The sequence below is a fragment of the Parasteatoda tepidariorum genome, chromosome 1 (assembly GCF_982258835.1).
Source record: "Parasteatoda tepidariorum strain Cologne lab strain chromosome 1, Ptep-v5.0, whole genome shotgun sequence".
Classification (NCBI taxonomy): Eukaryota; Metazoa; Arthropoda; class Arachnida; order Araneae; family Theridiidae; genus Parasteatoda; species Parasteatoda tepidariorum.
This window is the reverse complement of record NC_141755.1, coordinates 118,876,621-118,900,580: the sequence shown is the minus strand read 5'-3', so window position 1 is coordinate 118,900,580 and position 23,960 is coordinate 118,876,621. Positions and strand designations below refer to the sequence as shown.

Genomic DNA, 23,960 nt, shown 5'->3' with positions numbered 1-23,960 from the left:
TCGTAATATACAGTCCGCATATCGACCCCCTCAACATGTTCCTGTCTACCCGGAGTTCAAACCTGATATAATTTGAAAATAACAATTTTGATCAACTTTCGTTTTCGTTTCGTCATAACTTCGTTTTGATACATTTTTGATTTGCAAAAATGACTGATACTGAGGAACAATATGAAAAGAGCTTAAAACAATTGAATCGTCGTCGTGGTAGCTCTAAAAGCAAAATAACTAGGTTGGAAAGCTTTATTTCTACAAATGGAAATGAGGCTGATTGTCTCGAACTGCAATCTCGTATCGATAGCATAGGATTAATTCTTCAAGAAATTGAAGTTTTAAAACTGGATTATTATTCAATTTTGAAGGATGAAGAATTAGAAGCTTATCAATCCCATTTTGATGAAATGGAAGAACAGATAGAATCTTGCAAGGTAAGCTTACAAAGACTTTTTCATTCAAGAAGTTCTAATATTTCTCATTTGCATAACAATGAACAATTAAGTAATAGTAAAATTAATGTTAAATTGCCAGATATTTGCTTGCCTTGTTTTGATGGAAAAATCGAAAATTGGAATAACTTTAAGCTTCAATTTGATAGTTTGATAACTGAAAATCAGTCTTTAAATAACATGCAGAAATTGTTTTATTTACGTTCAGCTTTAAAAAGTGACGCTAAATATATTGAAACGCCAGAAGATACTTTTGAATCCTTGATGAAAATCCTAAAAGAAAGATTTGAAAATACTCGTTTAATTGTAAACAATTATATCTCGAACATCTTGAATTTTGAAAAAATTTCTGTAGAATCTTATAAAGAATTGAGACATTTAATTGATACTTTAAATAAAAGTTTAAGAGGTTTAAAATTAATGAAATTGGAAACTAATGATCTTGTTGAACAATTAATAATTAACATAACTGTTCAAAAATTGGATAAGGAAAGTCGCAAACAGTATGAAATGAGTTTAACTTCTACTGAACTTCCAAAATTCAATACATTTATGGAATTTATTCAAAAAAGATGTCAAACATTAGAAAATCTTCAGGGAAACTTTTTTGTGAACAAAGCTAAGAATATTTAACATCAAAACAAAGCACGCAACTTTGTTGTGAAATCGAATTGCAATAAATGCCATTTGTGTTCAAAGGACCATTTAATTTACAACTGTCCCTCTTTTTTAAAAATGTCACCAATACTCAGATTTGATGTTGTTAAGAAAAATAATCTGTGCATTAATTGTTTAAATGCATCACATAAACTGAATTCCTGTCCATCGAAATTTACATGCAAATTCTGTCAAGCTAAGCATAATTCCTTATTGCATCGCAAGGAAAATAATTTTCGCCAAACGGAGATTCATTCGGAATCTCTAATAGAGCAAGAATCGCAGGCGCCAGTCTGTAATCCAACTTCTCAGGACATAAATAATGTTTCGAATGATAATTTAATATCTCATGTGTTCGCTACTACAAACACTTGTAGAAATAAAAACATAATTCTCGCAACGGCTCTAGCTTGGATATGGAATCCTGTGAGTAACTGTTTCGTTCAAGGACGTTTATTGTTGGATAGTGGAAGTATGGTAAACATTATGACTTCGGATTTCGCAAACAAAATCGAATTGAAAAAAGAAAGAATAAATATTCCAATAAGTGGGTTAGGAGGAAATGAAACAAATGTTAAATATAAATTGAATGCTCTTGTTTCTAATAAAGATTCATCGTTTTCGCTTCGCACTGAATTTTTAGTAGTCAATAAAATTACGGATTTAATTCCATCTAACACTTTGAATTTACAGAACATTGTTATTCCCAATCATTTAATATTAGCTGATCCCTCTTTCACTAAGGCTGGAAAAATTGATATGATCTTAGGTGCTGAACATTTTTTTGAAATCATTAAAGAAAATAAATATCGCACTTCAGAAAACTTAACATTTCAAGATTCTGTTTTTGGTTTTATTGCTAGTGGTTCATATGAATCCAAAAATCCAAAACATTATTGTAATTTAGTTTATCGTGCAGAAAACATTGAAAATAGCATTAAGAAATTTTGGGAAATTGAAGAAATAGATAATTCCCGAATTTTGAGTGATGAAGAAGCATTTTGCGAAAGTCACTTTCGAAAGAATCATAAAAGAGCAGAAAGCGGTCGTTACATGGTCAAAATGCCTATTCGTGAGGAAGCGCTGGAAACTATTGGTGAATCTCGTTATATAGCTCAGAAACGCTTGAATCAGACCGTGAGAAGATTGAACACCAATCCTGAAATGAAGAAACTTTATTGTGAATTCATAAATGAATACGAAAATTTAAATCATATGGAAAAGGTTGTAGATGATATTTCACCTTCTTTATCATATTATATGCCACATCATGGCATTTTTCGCCCGGACAAAACTTCTACAAAACTAAGAGTCGTATTTAATGCCTCTACGCCTACATCGACAGGACAAAGCTTAAATGACATATTGCTAACCGGAGAAGTGAGAGAAAACGTTTTTGATTTGATTGTTCGATTTCGAAAACACAAGATTGCCTTAACAGCTGATATTAGGAAGATGTTTCGTCAAATATTAATCGATCCGTCTCAAAGAGATTTATTGAGAATTTTGTGGAAAACTCAAGAAGACGAAGTGCCTACAGTATTCAGAATGAAAACAATTACGTATGGAACAAAAAACGCTCCATTTCTGGCCATCAGAACATTGAAGCAGTTAGCGATGGATGAACAGTTGAATTACCCTCTTGCTTCAGAAGTTGTTCTTTCTGATTTATACATGGACGATGTAGTTACTGGATCAACAGATCTTGAATCGGTTTTAGAGTTAAAGACTCAATTGGTAAAAATGTTTGATAGTTGTGGCATGACCTTGCACAAATGGAACTCGAATTCCAGGGACTTGATCAATGACAGCAACTTTAACGAAGAATTCTCTTTCGAGACTGAAGAATCTACTAAAACACTAGGTATAATTTGGCAACCGGGACAAGATAAGTTCACTTTCAAAGTATGCGTGTCCCAGCAATCAACCTATACCAAACGAGATGTATTGTCAGTCATTGCTAGGTTGTATGATCCAATTGGCTTTCTTGGACCCGTCATTAGTAGAGCTAAGATAATGCTTCAAAAACTTTGGACTCGAAACCTTAATTGGGATGACAATTTGCCGGAGCACATTGCTCGAGAATGGAATCGTTTCGTCAGTAACCTGAAAGCTTTAGAGAACATTCGAATCGACAGATATGTTCTAACCTCTAACGTTAAGAAAATTGCTCTCGTTGGATTTGCTGATGCTTCCACTTTGGCGTACGGAGCTGTGATATATCTTTATCCTGACAGTTCTAACTCTGCCTTTAAAATCCTAGCCAGTAAATCTAGAATTGCACCTCTAAAAATAATATCCGTACCTCGTTTGGAGTTATGTGCATGCCTTTTACTTGCTAAGTTAGTTCAAAAAGTTATAGCTGCTTTAAGAATGGATATCAAAGAGGTCACTTTATTTTCAGACTCTACCATCGCATTGGCTTGGATTAACTCTTCTCCGCACCAATTAAAAACATTTGTTGGAAATCGTGTATCCAAAATTCAAACACTTTCAAATAATTTTCACTGGAGACATATACCATCTGAGGAGAATCCTGCTGACTTGATTTCGCGAGGAATCGATCCTTCCGAACTGGTGTCACTGGACTTGTGGTTCTCTGGACCATCGAATTTAGACATTCAACCAACAGATCAACAATTCATTGAAAATTTGAACAGTGAACTTTATGAGCTTGAACTTAAAAAATCATCGAATATAACTCTTACTTTGTCTTCCAACTCAGACTTTGTTAATAGTTTTCTCACTTTAAGTAATAATTTTGTAAAACTAATTCGTATTTTGAGTTACATTTATAGGTTCATTTCTAATTGTCGGAAACAGGAAAGGATGTTTGGTCCCATCACTAGAGAGGAACTTCAGCATGCAAAGCTTTCTCTAGTAAAGTTAGTACAGGTAATTGTATTTAGGAAGGAGATACATGCATTAAAAAATAAAAAAAGATTGAAAGACAGCCACGTAAGTAATTTAAATCCTTTTCTTGATTCTAATGGTTTGGTTAGAGTAGGGGGCAGAATCAACAATTCGAATTTATCTTATGATCAAAAGCACCCATTGCTAATTCCAAGAGATCATAAAATAACTACTTTAATTTTTCAGTATTTTCATTTAAAAAATTTGCATGTTGGTGCGCAAACTTTGCTTCATTGTGTTAGACAAGAGTTTTGGCCCCTGAATGGTAGGAACACTGCTCGAAAAATCGTTCACGATTGCATAACATGTTTCAAAGCCAAACCTAAGATAGAACAGCAAATTATGGCTTCTTTACCGAAAGAAAGAGTTACCATAAGCCCCCCCTTTTCAAAAACTGGCACCGACTTATGCGGTCCCTTTCTTATTAAATATAAAAATCAGCGGAAGGGAATCTTAAACAAAATCTATGTTGTAATTTTTGTATGTTTAATTACTCGTGCCATTCATTTGGAAATAGTAAGTGATTTGACAGCAGAAGCATTAATTGCCACCCTTAAAAGGTTTTTTGCGAGAAGAGGTTTACCTTCTATTATATTTTCCGATAATGCCACAAATTATACTGGTGCTCAATCTGAATTGAGAAAATTGCATAATCTTGCTAAAAATTCAGAAAATCTTGCTTCTTATTTATCCCATGAATTCGTTGTTTGGAAATTTATTCCTCCCAGATCGCCAAATTTTGGTGGCATTTGGGAGGCGGGAGTTAAATCTTTTAAGCACCATTTGAAAAGAACTATTGGAAACTCTAAATTAACATTAGAGGAATTTTTAACGGTTATAAACCAAATTGAAGGTGTATTAAACAGTAGACCACTTTTTCCCCTTTCTTCGGACCCAAATGATTTTGAGACCCTAACTCCCAGTCATTTTTTAATTGGGCGACCCATAAACAGTATTCCGGAATTTCCTGTTGCAGACATTCCTGATAATCGACTCTCTCGGTGGCAAAGGATACAAAAAATCAATCAAACTATTTGGAAAAAATGGTCAAGAGATTATCTAAATAATTTACAGCAAAGAAGTAAATGGTTATTCGAAAAAAAACAATGTTAAACCAGGAACACTAGTTTTAATTAAAGAAGATAATCTACCCCTTTGTTCATGGATTATTGGTCGTATCCATGAGGTTATCCCAGGAAATGATGGAAAAATTCGAGTTGTTATTGTAAAAACTGCACAAGGTTTCTTTAAACGCAGCATATCAAATATATGCGTTTTACCTATCAATGAGCCTACTAGTAATTAGTTTACATGTTTATTTTTTTTCATTGTTGTCATAAAGAATGTGATTGTATGCATTCAGTTTGCTTGTGAAAAATATTATGTTATTTGTTTATTTAGTCATAAATTTTTAGAACTCTTTTTTTTTATCATTTGCATTATAAATTGTCATTTATTGTTGTGTATGTATTTGTTTGAAATGGATATTTCAAAGCCGGGCGGTATGTTGGCGCCTCTTTCGGCTTTGGCTTCGTTTATCTTTTCATTTGGCGAAAAGAAGAGCTCTTGTTGTTTTTGTTTTTGATATCGTCGGACGTCTTCAAATGGCGTCATTCATCGTTTGTTAATAAATTGTTAAATAGTTATCGTTTGTACTTAATCAATCGTAATATACAGTCCGCATATCGACCCCCTCAACAATAGTTTCACACTTCATAAGATGTGGACTTAATATATTCATTAGCACTGGGTGATACATTGATGCATCGGAAAATATCGATGTTATGCAATTACTGACCTGATGTTTGGATCGGCAATTTTTCGAAACCACTGGAAGTTATGATTCACTGCAATGTGTACAATGCTTCCCGATGCATCATTAATATCGATGTCTACACGTATGATGATGAGTATTGATACTAATAGTGCATCAATGGTATAGAGTGAAGAGTACTTCTTACGTTCATGTCACTGATGACCACAAGCTTTCCCAAAGAGTGTTGAGAATATTTGACACCAGAAACGCACGAGCAGCGCAGTCTATGTCATTTGTCCAAAACTAAGACTACTTGATCTCTTAACTATTGTTAAACCTTGTAGCTAAACTAAAATTGTAGCATTTGAACAAAGACATAAGAAAAATGAAAAAGTAAATTATAATAGTAAAATTATTTAAATATACAGTAGAGTCCCGATTATCCGAGTTAATGTGGACCACGACTAACTCGGATAACTGAAAAACTCGGTTAAAACGAAGAGTATAAAAAAAGAAAGAAAAAGAGCTGGTATAAATGTAATATATTTAAGAAATATAAAATTTATACGAGTATACCACATAATTCCTATTATTATTAAAAAGCTTACTTGAAAAAACTTAAAAAGTATACTTTGCGAGAATTAAAGAGTTTTTACTTAAAAAAAAGTCCTTAATCGTTTTTTGTTTTATATAACTTAGGTGCTTTTCTGCAGCAATGTTTCGCCATTTTTTAGGAATAACAGGGAGGCTGGTGTCGCCTCTTTTTGTTGTTCTATGTATCCAGTAGTATTTTCGACAGCTTTAAGTTCATCTGTGTGAGAGATTTTTATATGTTGATTTTCATCGTCACTGTCTTCATCATCTTCGCTAGGTTCATTTTCATTATTGACGATATTAACGATCATTTCATGGGATCAAGTTGTTAGATTTTGTTTTCCCGAGTGTTTGGAAGATAAAATTAAGATTTATTTTTCGGTGGTATTTTTGAAAATAAACTAGAACAAAAAAAAATCCTTAAAATATTTGATAGCTCGGTTAAAGCGGAAACTCGGATAACCGGGGCTCGGATTATCGGGACTCTACTGTACATTTAAAGTTTATTTTCACAGTCCTTATACTATATCAACTAAGTATCTAAAAAAAAAAGTTTTTCTGTTATGTTAAATATAACTTTAATGTCAATTTATTAGCTTGAATTCCACAAGTTTATGGGCAGAAGCTTTAGTTCAATTTTACAAATTATTATTACTATTTCAATATATTTCTATTATTCTCCACAGATATGCCAGTTTATTCAAGAATCTTTTAAAAATCTTTTTTTCCCCTTTGTTAAAAGAATTAATTAGTACCAAATTTTAAAAATATACAAACTTTCCTTTCGAAAAATATAGTGTGAAATTTATTGAAACTTAAAATATGTATATGACGGAAATTTAATTTTAGACTATGTCAACCTTCATCTATCAAAAGGTACCTCAAGATAGCACCAATTTAACATGTCTATATACTACGGAAATGGTATTTAATATTTATAGTGGTAGTTACGCCATTGTATATATATATATATATATTGGTATAAATTTCACACCAAAAAAGAAACTAAAGAAATATTAGGCTCTGAGAATTTTCCGTAATCCTGGACTACACTACTAATTTCATAAAATTAAAATAATACTCACATTAGTAAGATTATCACTTGGAGCTGCTTGCAGTGGATCGAGAACTGCCACCGGGTCTGACTTCTTCCCTTTTTTGGGTTTCTTGACTTTAGGAGATTTTGGGGGTTTGGGAGATTTAGGAGGTTTCTTCGCTTTAGGTTCTTTTGGCACTCGCCGTTTCATTTTTGGAGGAGGCTCGTCATTGAAAGTCATTTCATAAGGATCCGCTGGAACATCTGATTTATTCTGAAGAGTCATCGGAGGTATTCCGTCCAAAGATGTTGGAGAAAAATTGGGTCTCATGTTTTCCGGATCACAAGGTCCCTTTAAGATTGATTTCATTAGTTTTATTTGCTATTTAAAGCTCTAACAGTAATTAGGTAATTCAATACGTAACGAATTCATATTTAAAAAAAAATTAACTGTAAAAATAATTTGTGAAAAACATCTGCTTGACTTTCATTATCTAAAATCTATTATCTTGCTCTAAAATATCAGTACTGTTGTTCTAGAATCGCTTTAAATTATTTTAAATGTCATTCTTTTTATTTCTTAGTAAGTGAATATTTTTCCGTAAGAGAAATTAGAATGACTCATTAAACAATTATTTGTCTCATAGCAGATTCTAAGTAAGCTTGCATTTGTATCATTTACTTTACAAGCATAATAAAGAAATAAAAATTAAATATATATAGCACAAAATAAAGAATCGGAAAAGCAAAAGCAAAGCAAGTTTTAAAGCCATGCACAGTGTAAAAAATTATGTATCTTGCTACAGCAATATTTTTTAAATGAATAGAAAGATTTTTGTTGTGTTGCAGATTAATTAATTAATACTCTTTGATTAATTATGTAAGCTAACAAAATTAAATTTAGTAATGATTTATTAACCATTAAAATTTTAAAGAATTCTTCATTATTTTCAATTCAAATATAGTAAAAATGTAACAGGGTGCGTAGCCAGATTTTTCAACAAAAAATAAGCACCTTTTAAGTACTTCTTAAGTAAGAGCTCAAAAAATATTTTTAATCATTTTCAAAAACAAAACATAACAAAAATCAGAATCTGTGCAGTAATAAAAATTATTTGTTTCTTTCGTTTAAAGTTCGTAATTTATAAACATAAAATCAATAAAATTCAAAAACAATTTCAAAAACTTTACATAATCATGATACAGTAACTAGTTTCTGATAAATATTGCAGAGAAAAGTGTGAAAATCATGCATTTTTTTAAAATTTAGAACAATTGACATGGCAAAGAAAAAATCTCTTTTTAAAAGATAGAAAAATTAGCACTTTTTACAAATCCTGAGTAAAAAAAAAGAGCACCGCTGGGGCTTTTAAAAAATATAAATCAAAAATAAGCATATTTACGAACTTTTTTAAAAACGCTATGCACCCTGTGTAAGAAAGACAATCTACTTGCTACCCATTATTATTAAATAGTTCCTGAAATTATGTATGAAATAGGGAAATGAAGTTTAAAACAAAGCATTTAAATAATTCAAAGCACCATGTTTCTACAGTTGTTGTCGGGAAGTAATAAAGAATTACCTGTTCAGAAAGAGAAGTATCTGGTGGGAGAGTTGGAGGTAAGTTTTGCTGCATTGGAGCTTCTTGCGATGGCTGAGCCTGAGGATTATAATGCTGCACAGGTTGCAACATAGGCATAAAAGGAGTTGTGCTTCCTGAGTTATACATGGGAAAATGAGGTGACATTGGTGCAACATTAGAACTTAGTGGATTGGAATTATTCTGCTGTGTTTGTAAGTACCTTAATCGCTCCTGTAGACCTTTAATCTGTAACATAGGTATAATAATTCTGTAATATACATTCACTTTAACATATAACTTCTTTTTTATCTCTGATATAATAGCAGAAAATTCTTTTGACTAAGCTTACGGAAAAAAAATTATCGGCATACACCAAAACACAATTTCAGAATCAATTAATTGTTACCTAGTTACATTAATTGCAGAACTTCTGAAACTTCCAAGCATTTAAAAGTTCTCATCGTATTTTATGTTTTTAGAAAGAAAATTTTCAGTTGAGAATTTCATGAAGTAAGAAGACAAGAATTAAGGATCAGAGTAATAGCAAAGATTAAAGGAAAAAACGGCAAAAAATTGTAATTTTCAGAACGTTCTACGACTAAATCTTTGGACCTAATTTTAAGAAAGAAATACAAACTACAAACCTCACTAAATTAGTGCCAAGAATGAGTATTTATTACCTATCTATAAAAAAAAGTGGGTGGAAAGATAGTAATAAAGGGTTAAGGTAGATAGTTACTAAATTTATGCGATTGTGCAAGATTAACTTATATAACTATCTAACCTGGTTTTTCAAAAAATACTTTTGTATAAATATTTTGATTTTTAAGAAAATACTTTCCAAGTATGCAGATGGTATTAGATCATTAAGTGAGTATGAAAAAGAATTACCTTTTCAATAATTTCTGGATTTTGCGGTACTGCATAAAGTGACTGCAATTCCTGCTGAATTTGTTGCACTTCAAATGTCAGAGGAGAAGGAGAACTTCCTTGATAAGGTGCCTTGTTGAGCATATTATACTGATGGGAAGGAGGTAACAGACTTTCGTTTGCAGAATTTGCTGAGCTAGATAATGGCATCATTTGATCAGAGGTAGACATAGATCCAGCAGTCATATTCCTGGATACAACATTAGATTCCCCTACGCTAGCACTTGGCATACTAGAACTACTGTCAGAGCCAAAGGACACTGGCGCGCTAGGTTGGCTCGATTCCACGACTAAACTTTCATCAGGTAGTAAGTTAGTATTAGTTAGATTCGAGATGGTAGGTGTACTAGGAGGTAGGGGTTGAGATGAATTTGGCACATTACTCACAGTTGGGGAGGGTAATTGTCCCACAGAATGTGGTTGATTAAGGTAGGTGTGGTGAGAATGTGCCTGAGAAACATGAGTGAAAGCAGGACTTGGTGGTTGAGGACGCGTGTCACTAACAGATGACATAAGCATATGATGCTGTTGTTGTGGTGGTGGCGGCGGCGGTTGTTGTTGTTGCTGTTGTGGAGGAGTCTGTTGTTGTGAATTATGAGTATTTGAAAGATGACTATAAAAATTCCCACCGACATTAGCATTATGACTTATACTGGAATTAGAGCCACCTGGGCTTAAGCTAGAAGGAGTTGGAGTAGTGGAAGGACCAGTGCTTACTCTGGGCAAAACCATTTGTTCCAAATGCTGCAAACTGGACGGAGCATTGGAATTCCCTGGAGAATGACCCTGCCCTGGACTAGTCAAATGGGTTGTACTAGGGCTATGATAACTTCCCTGAGATTGAGGAGTAGATGATTGAAGGACTCTTTCTGGTGTTAACGCAGGAGGTACTGACATATCAGAAGGAGGAGTAGGTGTTAAATGTTGCGGAGAGTGCGTCACTTGAGATGAAAAAGGAGTTCGATATTGAGGACTCATGGGTGCTTGGACATGTTGAGAATTAGAATAATGTAAGTGTGGCGGTGTAGCCGATTCTGGATTTGTTGGTCTCGGAGATGGCTGAGTAGCTGAATAGGCCTGATTGGGTGAAAAAGGTGGATGATATTGTTGAAGTCTAGCAGGGCTACCAGGTGGAACAGAGGAAGCATGCGGCTGAACAGAATTAACTCTAGGTGTTACAGGTGAATAACCCATCTGATGAGCTGATGATCTAACATTCATCATCTGTTGTCCCATAACTTGTTGAGGTGGATGAACAACAGCATTGTAGTGTGGTCGATTAGAAGTTTGAGAGGCCCCGTAATGTCCCTGAGAAAATGTAATAGACTGGTCTGCTTGGGACAATGAATTTAATGTTTGTGACATACCAGCTTGAGGAGCTGTGTTAAGTTGTCCAACCATCGACCCATTTTGAGAAACAGTAGAATTCATATTATATACAGGTGGTCTTTGCATGGGTTGATTTGCCGCATGCGGAGTTGGATAATCTTGATTACTTAAATACTGGCTTTGATTTGGTGTAGATGCTCGCTGACTTTGCATTCCCATAGGGCTGTGATTTAAGGAAGCAGAAGCATGTTGGTTAGGAACCATTTGATGTTGTGGATAATTCTGAGAAGCAGGCATACATGGACGTGTCATCTGTGAATGTGCCATAGAATTTTGCCACATATCAGGAGTCTGATTAACTTGCTGCACTGCATGCTGTTGCATTGAATGATGCTGCATTGAACCATAATGACCCGGGTATTGAGCGGAACTCTGATTCATTGATGCAGAGGCAGAATTATGAGGCATTTGTTGACCATAATGACCTGTGGACATACTCCGATTTTGATACATCTGGTTGGGTACAACAGTTCTAGGAGAAGATTGTTGTGGTTGATCAGGAATTGATGAAAGAGGATCACTAAGATGATGAAGTCTAGGGCCACCAGAAACATACTGACCAGCCATATTACTAGCTTGTAACTGACTACCATAAACAGAATACTGGTGAAGTTTTTGAGGCACTTCATTTTGTTGATAGCTATGTACTGCTCCTTGATGATATGAACCTATGCCTCCAGCTGGCATTTGTGTGCCACCCTGCCCTTGTTGCATGGGCACCATACCAGACATCATCATATTAGGATTCTGACCGGAAGGATTTTGCATATTTTGTGGCATCATACTCTGACCAGCAGAATTAACAGCAGAAGCATGGCCATAGCCACCCGCATTTACCATATTAGCAGTTTCATCCATAATGTCTCCACTTCCTCCCACACTAAACATTCCATCATTCATCAAATGATAGTCTGCCATTTCTTTCAAATATACTAACTGTTAGTAATCCAGTGATACAGGAGATCACCAGTGTGCTTTACCTCACACAGGTATCTCATTTTGATTGTTTTCTCACATACCTGAAAATTACAAAAATCAATTATTTAGTTTGAAAAGAAAAAAAAATACAAATAGTTCCATAATACATTATGCAAGTTCATTTTATCTTAAGGAGGTTTTTTGATCTAGATATTTCAAAAAAATCAAATAATTTTTATTGCATATTACGATATTATATGCTAGGGATGTGGATCAATAAAAATGGGGATGTGTTTCAAATAAATACTTATTAGAGCAGTTTATTTGTGCTGATTTCATAGCAAATGTTTTTTTTAATTATTACAATGTTTTTTTACATGATTTTGACAATCGAGTTGCTTTAATTACGATGTTATCACGACAAGGGAGTTTCTAATCATGCATTTAGATAATCACTTTTTGATACAATAATATATTTTTTTATTACATTATTGCAACATGAAAAATTCGAAAAGTGAAGGAAAATGCTTTTTTTTAAACTGCTCACTGCTTGCAATTTATTTTGTTTTAAATTTCTTTGTAACTTTTAAGAAGAAAAAAAATTACTATTTAAAACTAATAAAACCTCTAATAATTCAATAAATAGAAATATCTAAAGTTTTTTTTGTTTAAACCATATAAATTTTCTTTAATTAAAATATTTAATTCAAATTTATACTAATTAAAATACATCTGTTTTTTTTTTTTTTTTTTTTGGCATTTCATTCTGTGAGCATACGTTCTTTTTTTGTTTCTTTTTCTTCTTAAAATTTATATTTCTTTTCACCAATATTATATATATAGATTTTTTTGATAGTTCAATTATTGATAAAAAGGGAATAAAAAAATGTATTTTCAAAAAAGCATCAACGTTTTCATTTTTGAATTAATTTTAATAGTTAAAAGTACTTAGTTTTCTGCAAATATGTTACAAAGTTTACATAAAAATTATCATATTTGCCACCAAGATGAGAAATATGTGTGCAGCCCTTCGTTAAACCTCCTGTGCAAGTGACCCTTCACTCAAAAAGGCAGTGCACCACTGCCACTATGTTATACAATGGAGAATATGTAGGCGAAACCAGTTTGCCTGGAAGCTTTTTTATATGGTTGAAAAATGCCTCAATCGGACCAGCTGTTTTGCACAGTCGATTGCTCACAGATACGAAGACCTATCAAATGACAATTTATTGATGAGTTGGCAAGAACATTACAAATAACTTATAGATAAATTCGCCTATTTGGACATTTTCTCTCCAAAACATGTCTCTTGCAGTTAAGCAGTGTTCTCGGAAAGGGCAAATTTTGAAGGGCAGCCCGCCCTGTCTGCTTTTTGATGCCTATAAATGCACCCTCCTGGCCTTTTTTGAAAAAATACGCTGCCATCTCTTAAGAATACTGCCTTTTTATTTAATTTTTTCTTTAAAAGATCTGTAACAGATTATCAAGCTATGCCTGTCCATCAGTGCTCGGCTTAAACTGCCATCTTCACCATAATTTTTATATGTAAACTTAGAATTATTTAGTTAGTGTTAGAAAAAATTTCAAATGTAACTGAAAAGTGGCAATATAAAACCAGGTTCATTATTATTTCTTACCATTTCATTTCACTGAAATTTTTTTTTTAAATGAGGCTTAAATCAGAACTCTAGACCAGAAAATCCTAATGGCCTTAGGACACAATTTTTTTATTTTTTTTTTATTCGTTTTTCAACAGTTATTGGGCAATTCCACAGTAAGGTCAGTAAGACGACCAAAATTTTAAATTTAATATTTTTATGCAAACAAGGTATCATTTATCAAGGTAAAAAATTGAGGATAACTTATAAATATCAGTTTTCAATAAGTTATAGGCTGTTAAATGAAGGGCTACATCATTTGAAATTTTTAACCATTGTAAGTAAATCTTTTACAAATAGTTTTCTTTTTTTAGTTTTTTTAATGCACACTAATAGAAAATGGAATAAATAATAATTAAAGTAAACTACAACAAAACAGGTTATCTTGCACAAATGTGTAGAAACATTTTACATTTTGATTTACAAAAAAAATTCTCAAAAAAAATTACTTTTCATATTTTGCATCACACCAAAATACATAATTAAAATTGTACTGTGCCACAAGGGCTTAACATAACTAAATTATTATTCTGTTTACAGCAATTTTCTGTAAGTTAAAACAATTTTATGTTTTATTTGTATAGTCTATTTTGATTTTGAAAATAATAAATATTTTTATTGTAAATTATAATTATTTTTACATTTGACACCACTGCTTTTCTTTTCATTACAATTGTTTTTATCTGTTTCCATGTCTTATTTTGCTTTTTCTTTACAAAATGAAGAGAAATATGAATAGAAGCCAACTAAATATTCTTTTATGTTAATAAAATCTGCTGATTTATATTAAAATTTAAAATTGATCGATGAAGCTTTTTTTTATATACTAGTTACTTTATTTTATTTATTTATTAATTTGAGAAAAGCAACTCAGTTTTAATTTCTTGAGGCCTCACTTAGAACATTTTCAACCAATCATTTTGCCAAAGCTTGAAAAATGTAATTGAGAAAAACTTTTTTTCAGAACATTCAGCAGTTTTTTTTTTTTTTTTTTTTTTTGAAAAGCAACTCAGGCCTATATTCAGAAGCAGTTTTTAAGTTTAAACGCATGCTTATTATATTAAGGTTAGCACAAATGCTTCTTAAAGGGCTATCACATACATTCAGATATAAAGTCAGGGGTCTGTCCAGGCCAAATTTACTACCGTTTAGCGGTACTTTCACAAATTCAACTTTAGGAAAAACGGTAGTTACGCAAAATACTTTTTCTTGAAACATTATTTTTGTATCCCGTAAGAAACAATAAATCCATATTTTTGCATTGACTTTTTAATACAATTCTTAATTTTTCACAAATTCTGTCTAAATTTTCACAAAATAGGTTCCTCTCAGAAAAACCTAGACAGACCACCGAGAGTACCAAACAGTGCTACTACAAAGATAGGCGTCCCGCAGTGGACTGATCGTTAAGACACGGTTCAGAGCAGATCACTGAAGTCAAGCATCACTGGCTGCGGTCAGTGTGCGGGTGGGTGACCACTTGGATCAGTCTGCATAGGGACCGAGAGTGTGCGGAATTGGTCCTCGTTAAACTGTTCTACCGTAAAGCGATCAACTTCGCGTGCAGGTCGTCGGGCTACCGAAGCGGGGTGCCACCCCCTCTGCAGAGGATCAAAATTGTGATGACCGTCGCCAATAGCCCATTGTGCAGCTCTAGTGCGACGTAAATGAACCACAACCACAACAACAACAAAGATAGGCACTGGGGACAAACTCAGTTTTACACCACCTCACATATATATAGAAATAATATGTCAAAATTAAGGGAACTATTTTTAGATTAGATTCCATAAAACTAAATTCGTTAATTAGATTTTATAACTTTACAAAAAAACTTTTCATTCTAAAACATTAATTCGATTTGGTTCAAAATTGAACAGTATACATTACTAAAAAAGTGTGTAGTTTCCATTACACTTCAGATGTTTATTGTTTTTGATTCAAGGATAAGTGTTTGTTTCTTATCGTTTCACCAATTGGTAAAAAATTAAAAAATGATAAACTTACATGCACAGCAAACTACAATGTATTCTATTTAATGTTTGTGAATCTTATTTATGCCTCCTAATAAAATAAAATTGCCATTTTTGAGAGAAAAGTTTTGAGGGCCATCCTTGGTGGGATAAAAATAAATAATTCCTGGAGAAGACAATATAATACTGAACTGTATAAAATCTACAGAGAGCCAGATATTGTGAAATTCATTAAAATAAATCGAATGAACCGGGCAGCTCACATTTTCAGAAGGAATGATTACTCAAATTTAAAGAAAATCCTATTACACAAACCCCTATCATACAGGAAAAGAGGTAGACCCAGGCTGAGATGGCTGGATTTAGTTGAGACTGATTTCTTTACTCTAAAGGAGAAAAACTGGCGAACAAGTGTCAAAAGTAGAGAAAAGTGGATTCGAATTCAAAGGAAGGCACTGGCCAGAGCTCATTCTAGGCAGAAAAAAGGGCAGGGTGCAGAAGTTTAAAAAAAGGGCATTATTATTCTAAAAAGGCAATAATTTCTTTCTATGGTCTTTACATGTTCTAAATAATTATGATTTAATGATAGTGGAAGTAACTGCAAACTTTCAAAGACAAGTGCAACAAGGGGGTGTGATGGCTATTTTTCCTTTCCAGTATAAATCTATGTATTGACAGCAATGACAAACTAAATAAAAAGAGTTGAAAATAACAAAAATTTAAGAAATCCATAGTAGAGTTTGGGGAAAAAGTAAAGAAGGGTTGAGGAAAAAAAGCGCAAAAAGGGTATGGAGTCTATTATATCAGGGCACTAATTTACTTCAGGGGCAACAGGGTGGATTCTTTTGACTAAAAGGGCAGCAGGGTGCTGCGCCCTGTTTACCCTGCCTAGAATGAGCTCTGGCACTGGCCCACCCTGGGCAGTCTAGCCGGATATGATGAATAAAATATTTGATAAAAATTTTATTAACTACAAAAAAAAAAGATTTAAATAAATATTAAACATAAATTTATTAATGAAATGTGAATGCATATTGTAGATATTGGTTGTTCATTTGTGCATAATTATTAAATTTAATGAGAACTTGGAAGATATGAGTATTTCATTTCATGAATGCACACAAAGCTTCTAAAAATTTCATTACTTTCAAAAAAATTTATGTGTTTATAATTCAAAACTAATTGCAGAACATATTAGCTAGTTTTACAAAGAATTATTTCACTAACTTCATCATTAGGTATGTGATTCACCACTTAGAAAGTAGAAAAATAACTGAAATAGTTGTTCTCATATCCATTCATTATTTTTTGTTAATCCCATTGGTAATAATGAAGTAATATTTTTTTAGCATGTACTATCTTATATTTATATGTAGTATAAATAGGTAAGCATATAGAATACACTTGAAAAAAAGTTACTGATCTTCAGACAAAAGTAGGTTTCTTCATGAAAAAACTCAATAAAAATCACTTATACCTGGGGGATTTTTTTTTTAATATATACAGTACCAGTCAAAAGTTTAGACTCACTTCTGAATTTTTAAAAATGAACAAATAAACAAGGTTTTTAAATTGAAAATCACAACAAATTTTCCATATTTTAATAATTATAAGTACACTTATGTGGTTAGAACTATAATTTTATGCATAACTTATGGATATCGTCCAATTTTGTATTCTTTGAAATATCCTCCTTTAGTCTTAATCGCAGCAGCACATACTTTTGGCCTTCTTGTTCTTGGTTTTTGGAATGCCCTAGTTGAGATCTGCTTTAAGCAACTAAGTAAAGATTCCCAAAGTTTGTTTTGATTGGTACATCGCATTTTACTAAAATTTTTATCGAGTTAATCCTAGGGATGTAACGAATATTCGGTCACTATTCGGCCCTTTTGCCGAATATTCGGCCTAGCCGAATACTGAAGTTATTCGGCCGAATAATGAAGTATATACTATTATTAATTATTTAGATTTGTGAAAGCCTTATTGTTGGCATCAAGATATTTAAAATATTACAAAAAATACATCATGCTGTTAAATTTCTTTTAAAATATAGAAAGTTTAAAAAAGAAAATTTGTTAATATTTATTTCATTTTTAATTTAAAATTTGAAAATTATTTCATTACAAAATTAAAATTTCAAAAGTGAAACTTTTTAAAAAGTTCTTAATTTTCTGAGTTTTAATAATTTATCTGACAAAAAAGAAAGTTAAGAATACATTTAACAGTAGTAAGTAATGAGTTCTTATCTTAAATAAAATAGCATATAAATTACAAGTGTAACTATAACTAAAATATGCTATTATTAATTATTTAGATTTATAAAAGCCATATTGCCTTGTTATTGGCATCAAGATATTTAAATTATTACAAAAAATAAATCAAGTTGTTAAAATTTTTTTAAATATACAAAGATTAAAAAAGCAATTTTGTTAATATTTATTTCATTTTCAATTTAAAATTGCTTTAATTACAATCAAAAGAGAAATTTTTAAAAAGTATTCGGCCCCATCACTATTAGTTACATCACTAGTTAATCCCACAATAGGATTAATATCTTGGGATTAAGGGGGCTAATCCATGAATTTCAGTACTATTTTTTTTTCTTTTGGTGCAAGATAGTTTCTACACAATTTCGATTAATGTTCCATATTTCGGATCGTTATCTTGCTGAAAAACAAATCCTTGACCAAGGATTCCCTGTCTGCTTAGAAAAGAATAACGCTGCAATATTCTACGATATTTTTTATCCACAATTCCCTATATTCTTACAAGATCTCCAACTTTGTCACCGGCAATACATCTTCTAACCATGACTGAACCTCCACCATTCTTCACAGATGGTAGTAAACATTAATTTGTCATACATACACTTACTAAACATGGAACATACTGCCTTTCCTTGCTCCCAATGAACTCAAATTTTGACTCGTCAGTAAACATAACATTTGGCTACGGTTCTAAGGACCAGTTAAGATGCTTTTTAGCAAATTTTTTTTAGTTTAAATATGCTTTGTTTTTTCAAAAGAGGCTTTCTAGCAACTACACATACATTAATAGTCACAAAGTTGACATTGTATAGTCACTGATAGTAGTTACCGACGAAATTTACAGATTAGTAGCATTCAATTCGTCATGGATTTCTGGTTCTGTTTGAGTCTGCTGCAGCTTACTTTAAATGCTGGTAAACTTATCCTCATGTTTGGATGTTATTCTAGATCTCCCTAATTGTTGGCGATTCTTATTTTGGCCAGTTTTTTTCTTTCTGTGCTAAGTTTTGAAAACAGTGTCTATGAAACATTAGTTTTAGAGGCAATTTGTCTACTTGAATAGCTTGAAGTGCAATAATATCTGCACATGTCTTGACTCTTATTTCTGGTTTTTGACCCATTATACTGTAATGAATTGAATAAAGTAATGTTAACTTTTGTTTAACTTGTACCAGTTATTCTGTCAAATGAAGGCTATTATATTAATATTTTAAATTTGTTATGTACATGAACTTAACTTTTAATGAACCTTTCAAAGAAGATTAAAAGTAGATTGTTTATAAACTAAAAATTAACTAAATTTTTTAAATAAAATTTTTTTACTTTTAGAATAGGTATTTACACACATTTTCGTTCGTTTTGTAAACAACAACAGAATAGATACAAAATCAAAAAATAATGAACAGTTTAAAATGGAAACGGCGTTTTGCGAAGTTTGTTGACGTTTATATTTGATAAATTTTACGTTTAAGTCAGAAATACATAAATATTTACATCTTGAAAAGTTTTGAACTAAATACAAGTGAGTCTAAACTTTTCACCAGTACTATATATATATATATATATAAAAGGTGGGTCACATAGGGTGTGAATTTTCTTAAATACCCTAGTTGGGAAAGGATGGTAAGAGAACTTAAATGAAAACTTCTTATGAATGAAGAAGAGTAATTGAATATCAATCAATGGCCAAAGCAGGAAAAGGAATGTAAATAAACTAAAGAATAGATTGAATGTTGTATGCTTTCTAGGAGATAAACCATATAACTAAAGGATATGCATTCTATGTTATCAAAATTAAAACAATTTTAAATTTAATTTCTGCTTATACTCAAATAAATATAATTAAAGAATGAATAAAAATGCAGAGTTGCTACATTCTTACATTTATTGATTGTTGCACATTCTAACATTCGTTTTGAGTAAAATTTATAAGGTACAGTAAGATTTGAGTGTCAAAGGATAACTTTCAAATGAATTTTAACTTACCTTTTACATTTGAGTTTTGATACGAAAACTTTAATAAACATTTAAACAATGGAGATTCTATAATTCCGAATTCAGATAATTAATATTTAAGCAAATATCTTAAAAACACTCTGCAAAATAAAAAATTTTGCCTGTATTAATCAAAATTATACAACACATGTAATTAAAATAATAAAATTTAGCTTTCAGTGTTCATGAAGTTTAATTTTTTTAATTATGGTAAATATGCTGTTTGATAAACTCAGCAACTTTTTTAAAAAAAATAACTTAAGAACAAAATAATTTAATAAATGGTAGACAATGTACAAATTGTTAACTTACAAAGAAAAAGTAGAAAAAATAGCTTCATTAATTTACACCAATCAACATCATCAATATATGTAAAAAATATACATGTATTACAATAAGTTAAATTAATTTCATAAGCATAATTTTCTTGTCAAATGTAAATAATATTCATAAATTAGTGGCAAAATTCAATTAGAAAACTAGGATAATAAATAAGTAAGCATTGACTTTGATTATCTAAGGAAACTGCAGTCCCTGACCATATGATAAATAATAAATTAAGACCCACAAAATACAATAGATAATGGTAAACAACTTCTTTCTATAAAAATATTTTAACCCCTACAAACTTCAAAAAAGAAGGAAAAAAAAAGACTTGCATTTAAAATCAAAGATGACAATGAAAACAGTGGATATATTTACATACAATCTTTTTTTAAAAATGTTTGGTTTCTTTATTATATGAAAACAAATATTAACAAGACTTTAATAATTGTACTTTAGAATAAACAATAAGCAAATTTATCCGATATTAGGCTATTTTTAAATGCATAACACACGCCGAGTGAACTAACAAAAGCTAGCAATGCAACAATATAAACAATACGTTTTTCAACTTTTGAATGTTTACAAAGTGGCTTTAAATCTCCCTAAATCCATATTCAAAAATAACATATTCCTATACCTAAGGAAACAGTATGCAAATGATGGATGAGGAGGAATTTCAATTTGATGACATAATCAATAGGCCTATGTTTTTAATTACTAGTAAACAAACCGAAATATGAATATTTTCTAAACATAAACGTGACTGAACAGATAAAAGGAATAACACATAGTGAGCTAATATTAAAAAAGCAACAAAAAAAAACATAACAAATTGATAAGATATTAAGCATACCTAGGTTTATTAATTGTCAATATATGTGCAATTAGCTGAAAATGACTGATTAGTTGAAATTATTGAAACAGATGAATAAACAATGCAACCATTAAACAGTATATTTTATAAAATGAAATAAATTCTATCAATCTTTCCTTGATTATGTAATTCTTAAGATGGTAGTCCAAAGCACACTAATTATCGGACACCGCTAAGCTTTGACAATGATCACATACCCACGAACGCCATTTTCGAGAGGCATCTTAACATCCTCATTCGGTGATCACTGCTGGCACAACGCCAGATGATCAGCGTCAGTATTACCTCAATCTCACAAGTTATGTACCCAAATCAATTATAAATTTGGTTTCATAGTTGTGTAAATAAACATTCAATTTTAAGCTTTGATTCTTACCTACTATAGACCTATATTACATGTTTTACTCCAAAACACGTTTTTCTAAGTTTTTCACAACGCAATGGCTAACATGGAAACCGTGAATGAAAACCATGACCGAATAAAACGTTGTGTCTGATTGGTCGAATTTCAGTCACTGTTTCTTTTTCAAGCAGGTTTAATGCCCTGTCGATCTTAATTGTTATTTGGTATTAATTAAATAATTTTTCGCTATTATTCCTTTTAAATAAAATTCACAGTTTTGTTTTAAAATAATAGAAATCGCTTCTACTTATTATTATGAATTGAGTACAGTAAAAACCAACCCTTACAAAAACTAGAAAATGTGTTTCTTTCGAAAAAAAGTACATCAAATTTTCAAACTCAAAACAATGATCAGTAGATGACTCTGACCAGTTGTTTTAATTGCATTTAGTAGAAATTTTCGTTTCATCGAAATATCATATGTATATTCCCTCTGAAAACGGACAATGTGCAGATTAATGTGCATTTTTATAGCGTTTATCGAAAGACGTGAGTAATGTTAATAATCATAGGATTATTAATTATGACCCAAGGACGTCGCAGGGGCCGATTTTTTTAGGAGAATGAAATTAAATTTCATAGTTACTATAGCTCTAGAAAATTTCACAAATAAGAAAAAAATTCCTAAATGTGCTAAATACTTGCAAAAAAAATTATTTTATTTATTTCTTGCTTTTAACTTTAAGGAATTTAAATTTATATAAATTCAATAAAATTTTCTTTATTTATCAGAAGTATTGAGGGAAATTTTAGAGTTTTCTAATTATTGAGGACGACATATACTCATCGTCCCACATTCCATCGACGCCCACGTAATGGCATTAACCAGGAAAATAATTGTCATGATTTCGTAGGCCATTGCCCGGTATTCCCAACATTGAGTTTTTTTTTTGTTTTTTTAAGGTTAAGAGCCATTTTTCGATATATACTTGCCTGGCGTTTCCTACACATTGTTTTTATTTACTTTTTTTTTTTTTTTTAAGATTAAGATACCCTTGTCTTATTTTTTCCTACGCTGACATTTTCCTTTATCTATGATAAGCCACCTCTGGGCGAAAAAGAAAGAGATTTTTCTTGTAGTTAATTGGGATTGAAGAGTTCACATTAAGTTGCTTGTCGCTTACAGATTCTAATCCGATTCCCTCCTTACTATCCAAGAATGCGCTAGTAGTTCTCTTACATATAGTTTCTAAAATAAGCAGTCCTGCATTGGGCTGATCTTAAAGACACGGTTCCCAGTAGAACACCGAAGTAAAACATTACTAGCTGCGATTAGTTAGCTGATGGGTAACCTCTTTCATCCTCCTGCTTGGGAACCGAGAGTACGCGGTATCGGTCCTCGTTAAACTGTTCTACAGTAAAGAGCTCAACTTCGCCCGCAGATTGTCGGTCTACCAAAGTGGGAAAGCCATAATCTATATTATCCTCTATATTATTATGAATACAAAAATAGTTTGTTTTGAAAAATCGTTTTTTTTCTTCCACCTCCTCAAATTCTTTATCAAGCAAACCGATGATGGAAGGAGAAAGCGCTTGTAAGAGAGTTTGAAAGCTTGTTTCATCTATGAATTTTGATATTATATATTGTTCTCCCCGTTTCATCTTATTCGTTTGTTAAGTTGTTGTGGCAGATGAAACTTAATCGGAAATCGAAGGCATATTTATTTTAGCTAATTTGAAATACAAAGGACAGATTTCACAAAGGGGAAGAAAGATATTAATCAAGTTGGGAAATCTTGCTTCCTATCTGTTAAACTTATGTACTTCGATTTTCGAGATCTCAGTATATAACCTTACTGACTTCTTCTTTTTCTTTTTTGGAGCAATCGGAGTTGTTTGCAGTATTTTACCGCAAACCGCAGAAACTGCTTCCGCACTGACTACATGGTAATGCCCCCCTGATAACGCGACAATGCACTTGCACTTATATTTTTGGGAGAGGGAAATCTGTAGTTGGCCGAATGAAATTTCTAATTTGACTGAATCAAAAAAAGGCTTCTACGATTGTTCTTTGCATTTCAATAAAATAGCGTCAAGAGCGGCAAAGAAATACCAGCTATAAATAATTGATCAAGAAAACAAGTTAAAATGAAATTTTCTTGTACATTATCATTATATCTAATTAATTTAAACATATATGAATTATCTGATAATCATTAATGTGATTTTAGAGAAATTTAAGAAATTTCTTCGTACAGTTTATTTCATTATTTTTATTTCATTACCACTAGAAAAAAAATA

The 23,960-nt window shown here is 31.7% G+C and overlaps 1 protein-coding gene across 19 annotated transcripts in view; it reads right to left on the bottom strand.

The window, feature by feature from the left end:
- Nucleotides 1-21,833, bottom strand: part of kis (chromodomain helicase DNA binding protein kismet) — a 111,819-nt gene extending 89,986 nt beyond the window's left edge. For 17 of the 19 annotated variants that reach the window (XM_043052600.3, XM_043052602.3, XM_043052604.3 and 14 more), the window contains exons 1-4: nt 21,693-21,833; nt 9,877-12,323; nt 8,986-9,231; nt 7,452-7,754 (exon numbers count right to left, since the gene is read on the bottom strand). In XM_043052600.3, coding sequence (XP_042908534.2) covers nt 7,452-7,754; nt 8,986-9,231; nt 9,877-12,222 — 2,895 coding nt within the window. In that variant the 5' untranslated portion in view covers nt 12,223-12,323; nt 21,693-21,833. Of the gene's footprint in view, nt 1-7,451; nt 7,755-8,985; nt 9,232-9,876; nt 12,324-21,295 lie in introns of all 19 variants that reach the window. The other 2 variants (XM_071180431.2, XM_043052601.3) reach the window with 2 other exon arrangements.
- Nucleotides 21,834-23,960: the final 2,127 nt, after the last annotated feature.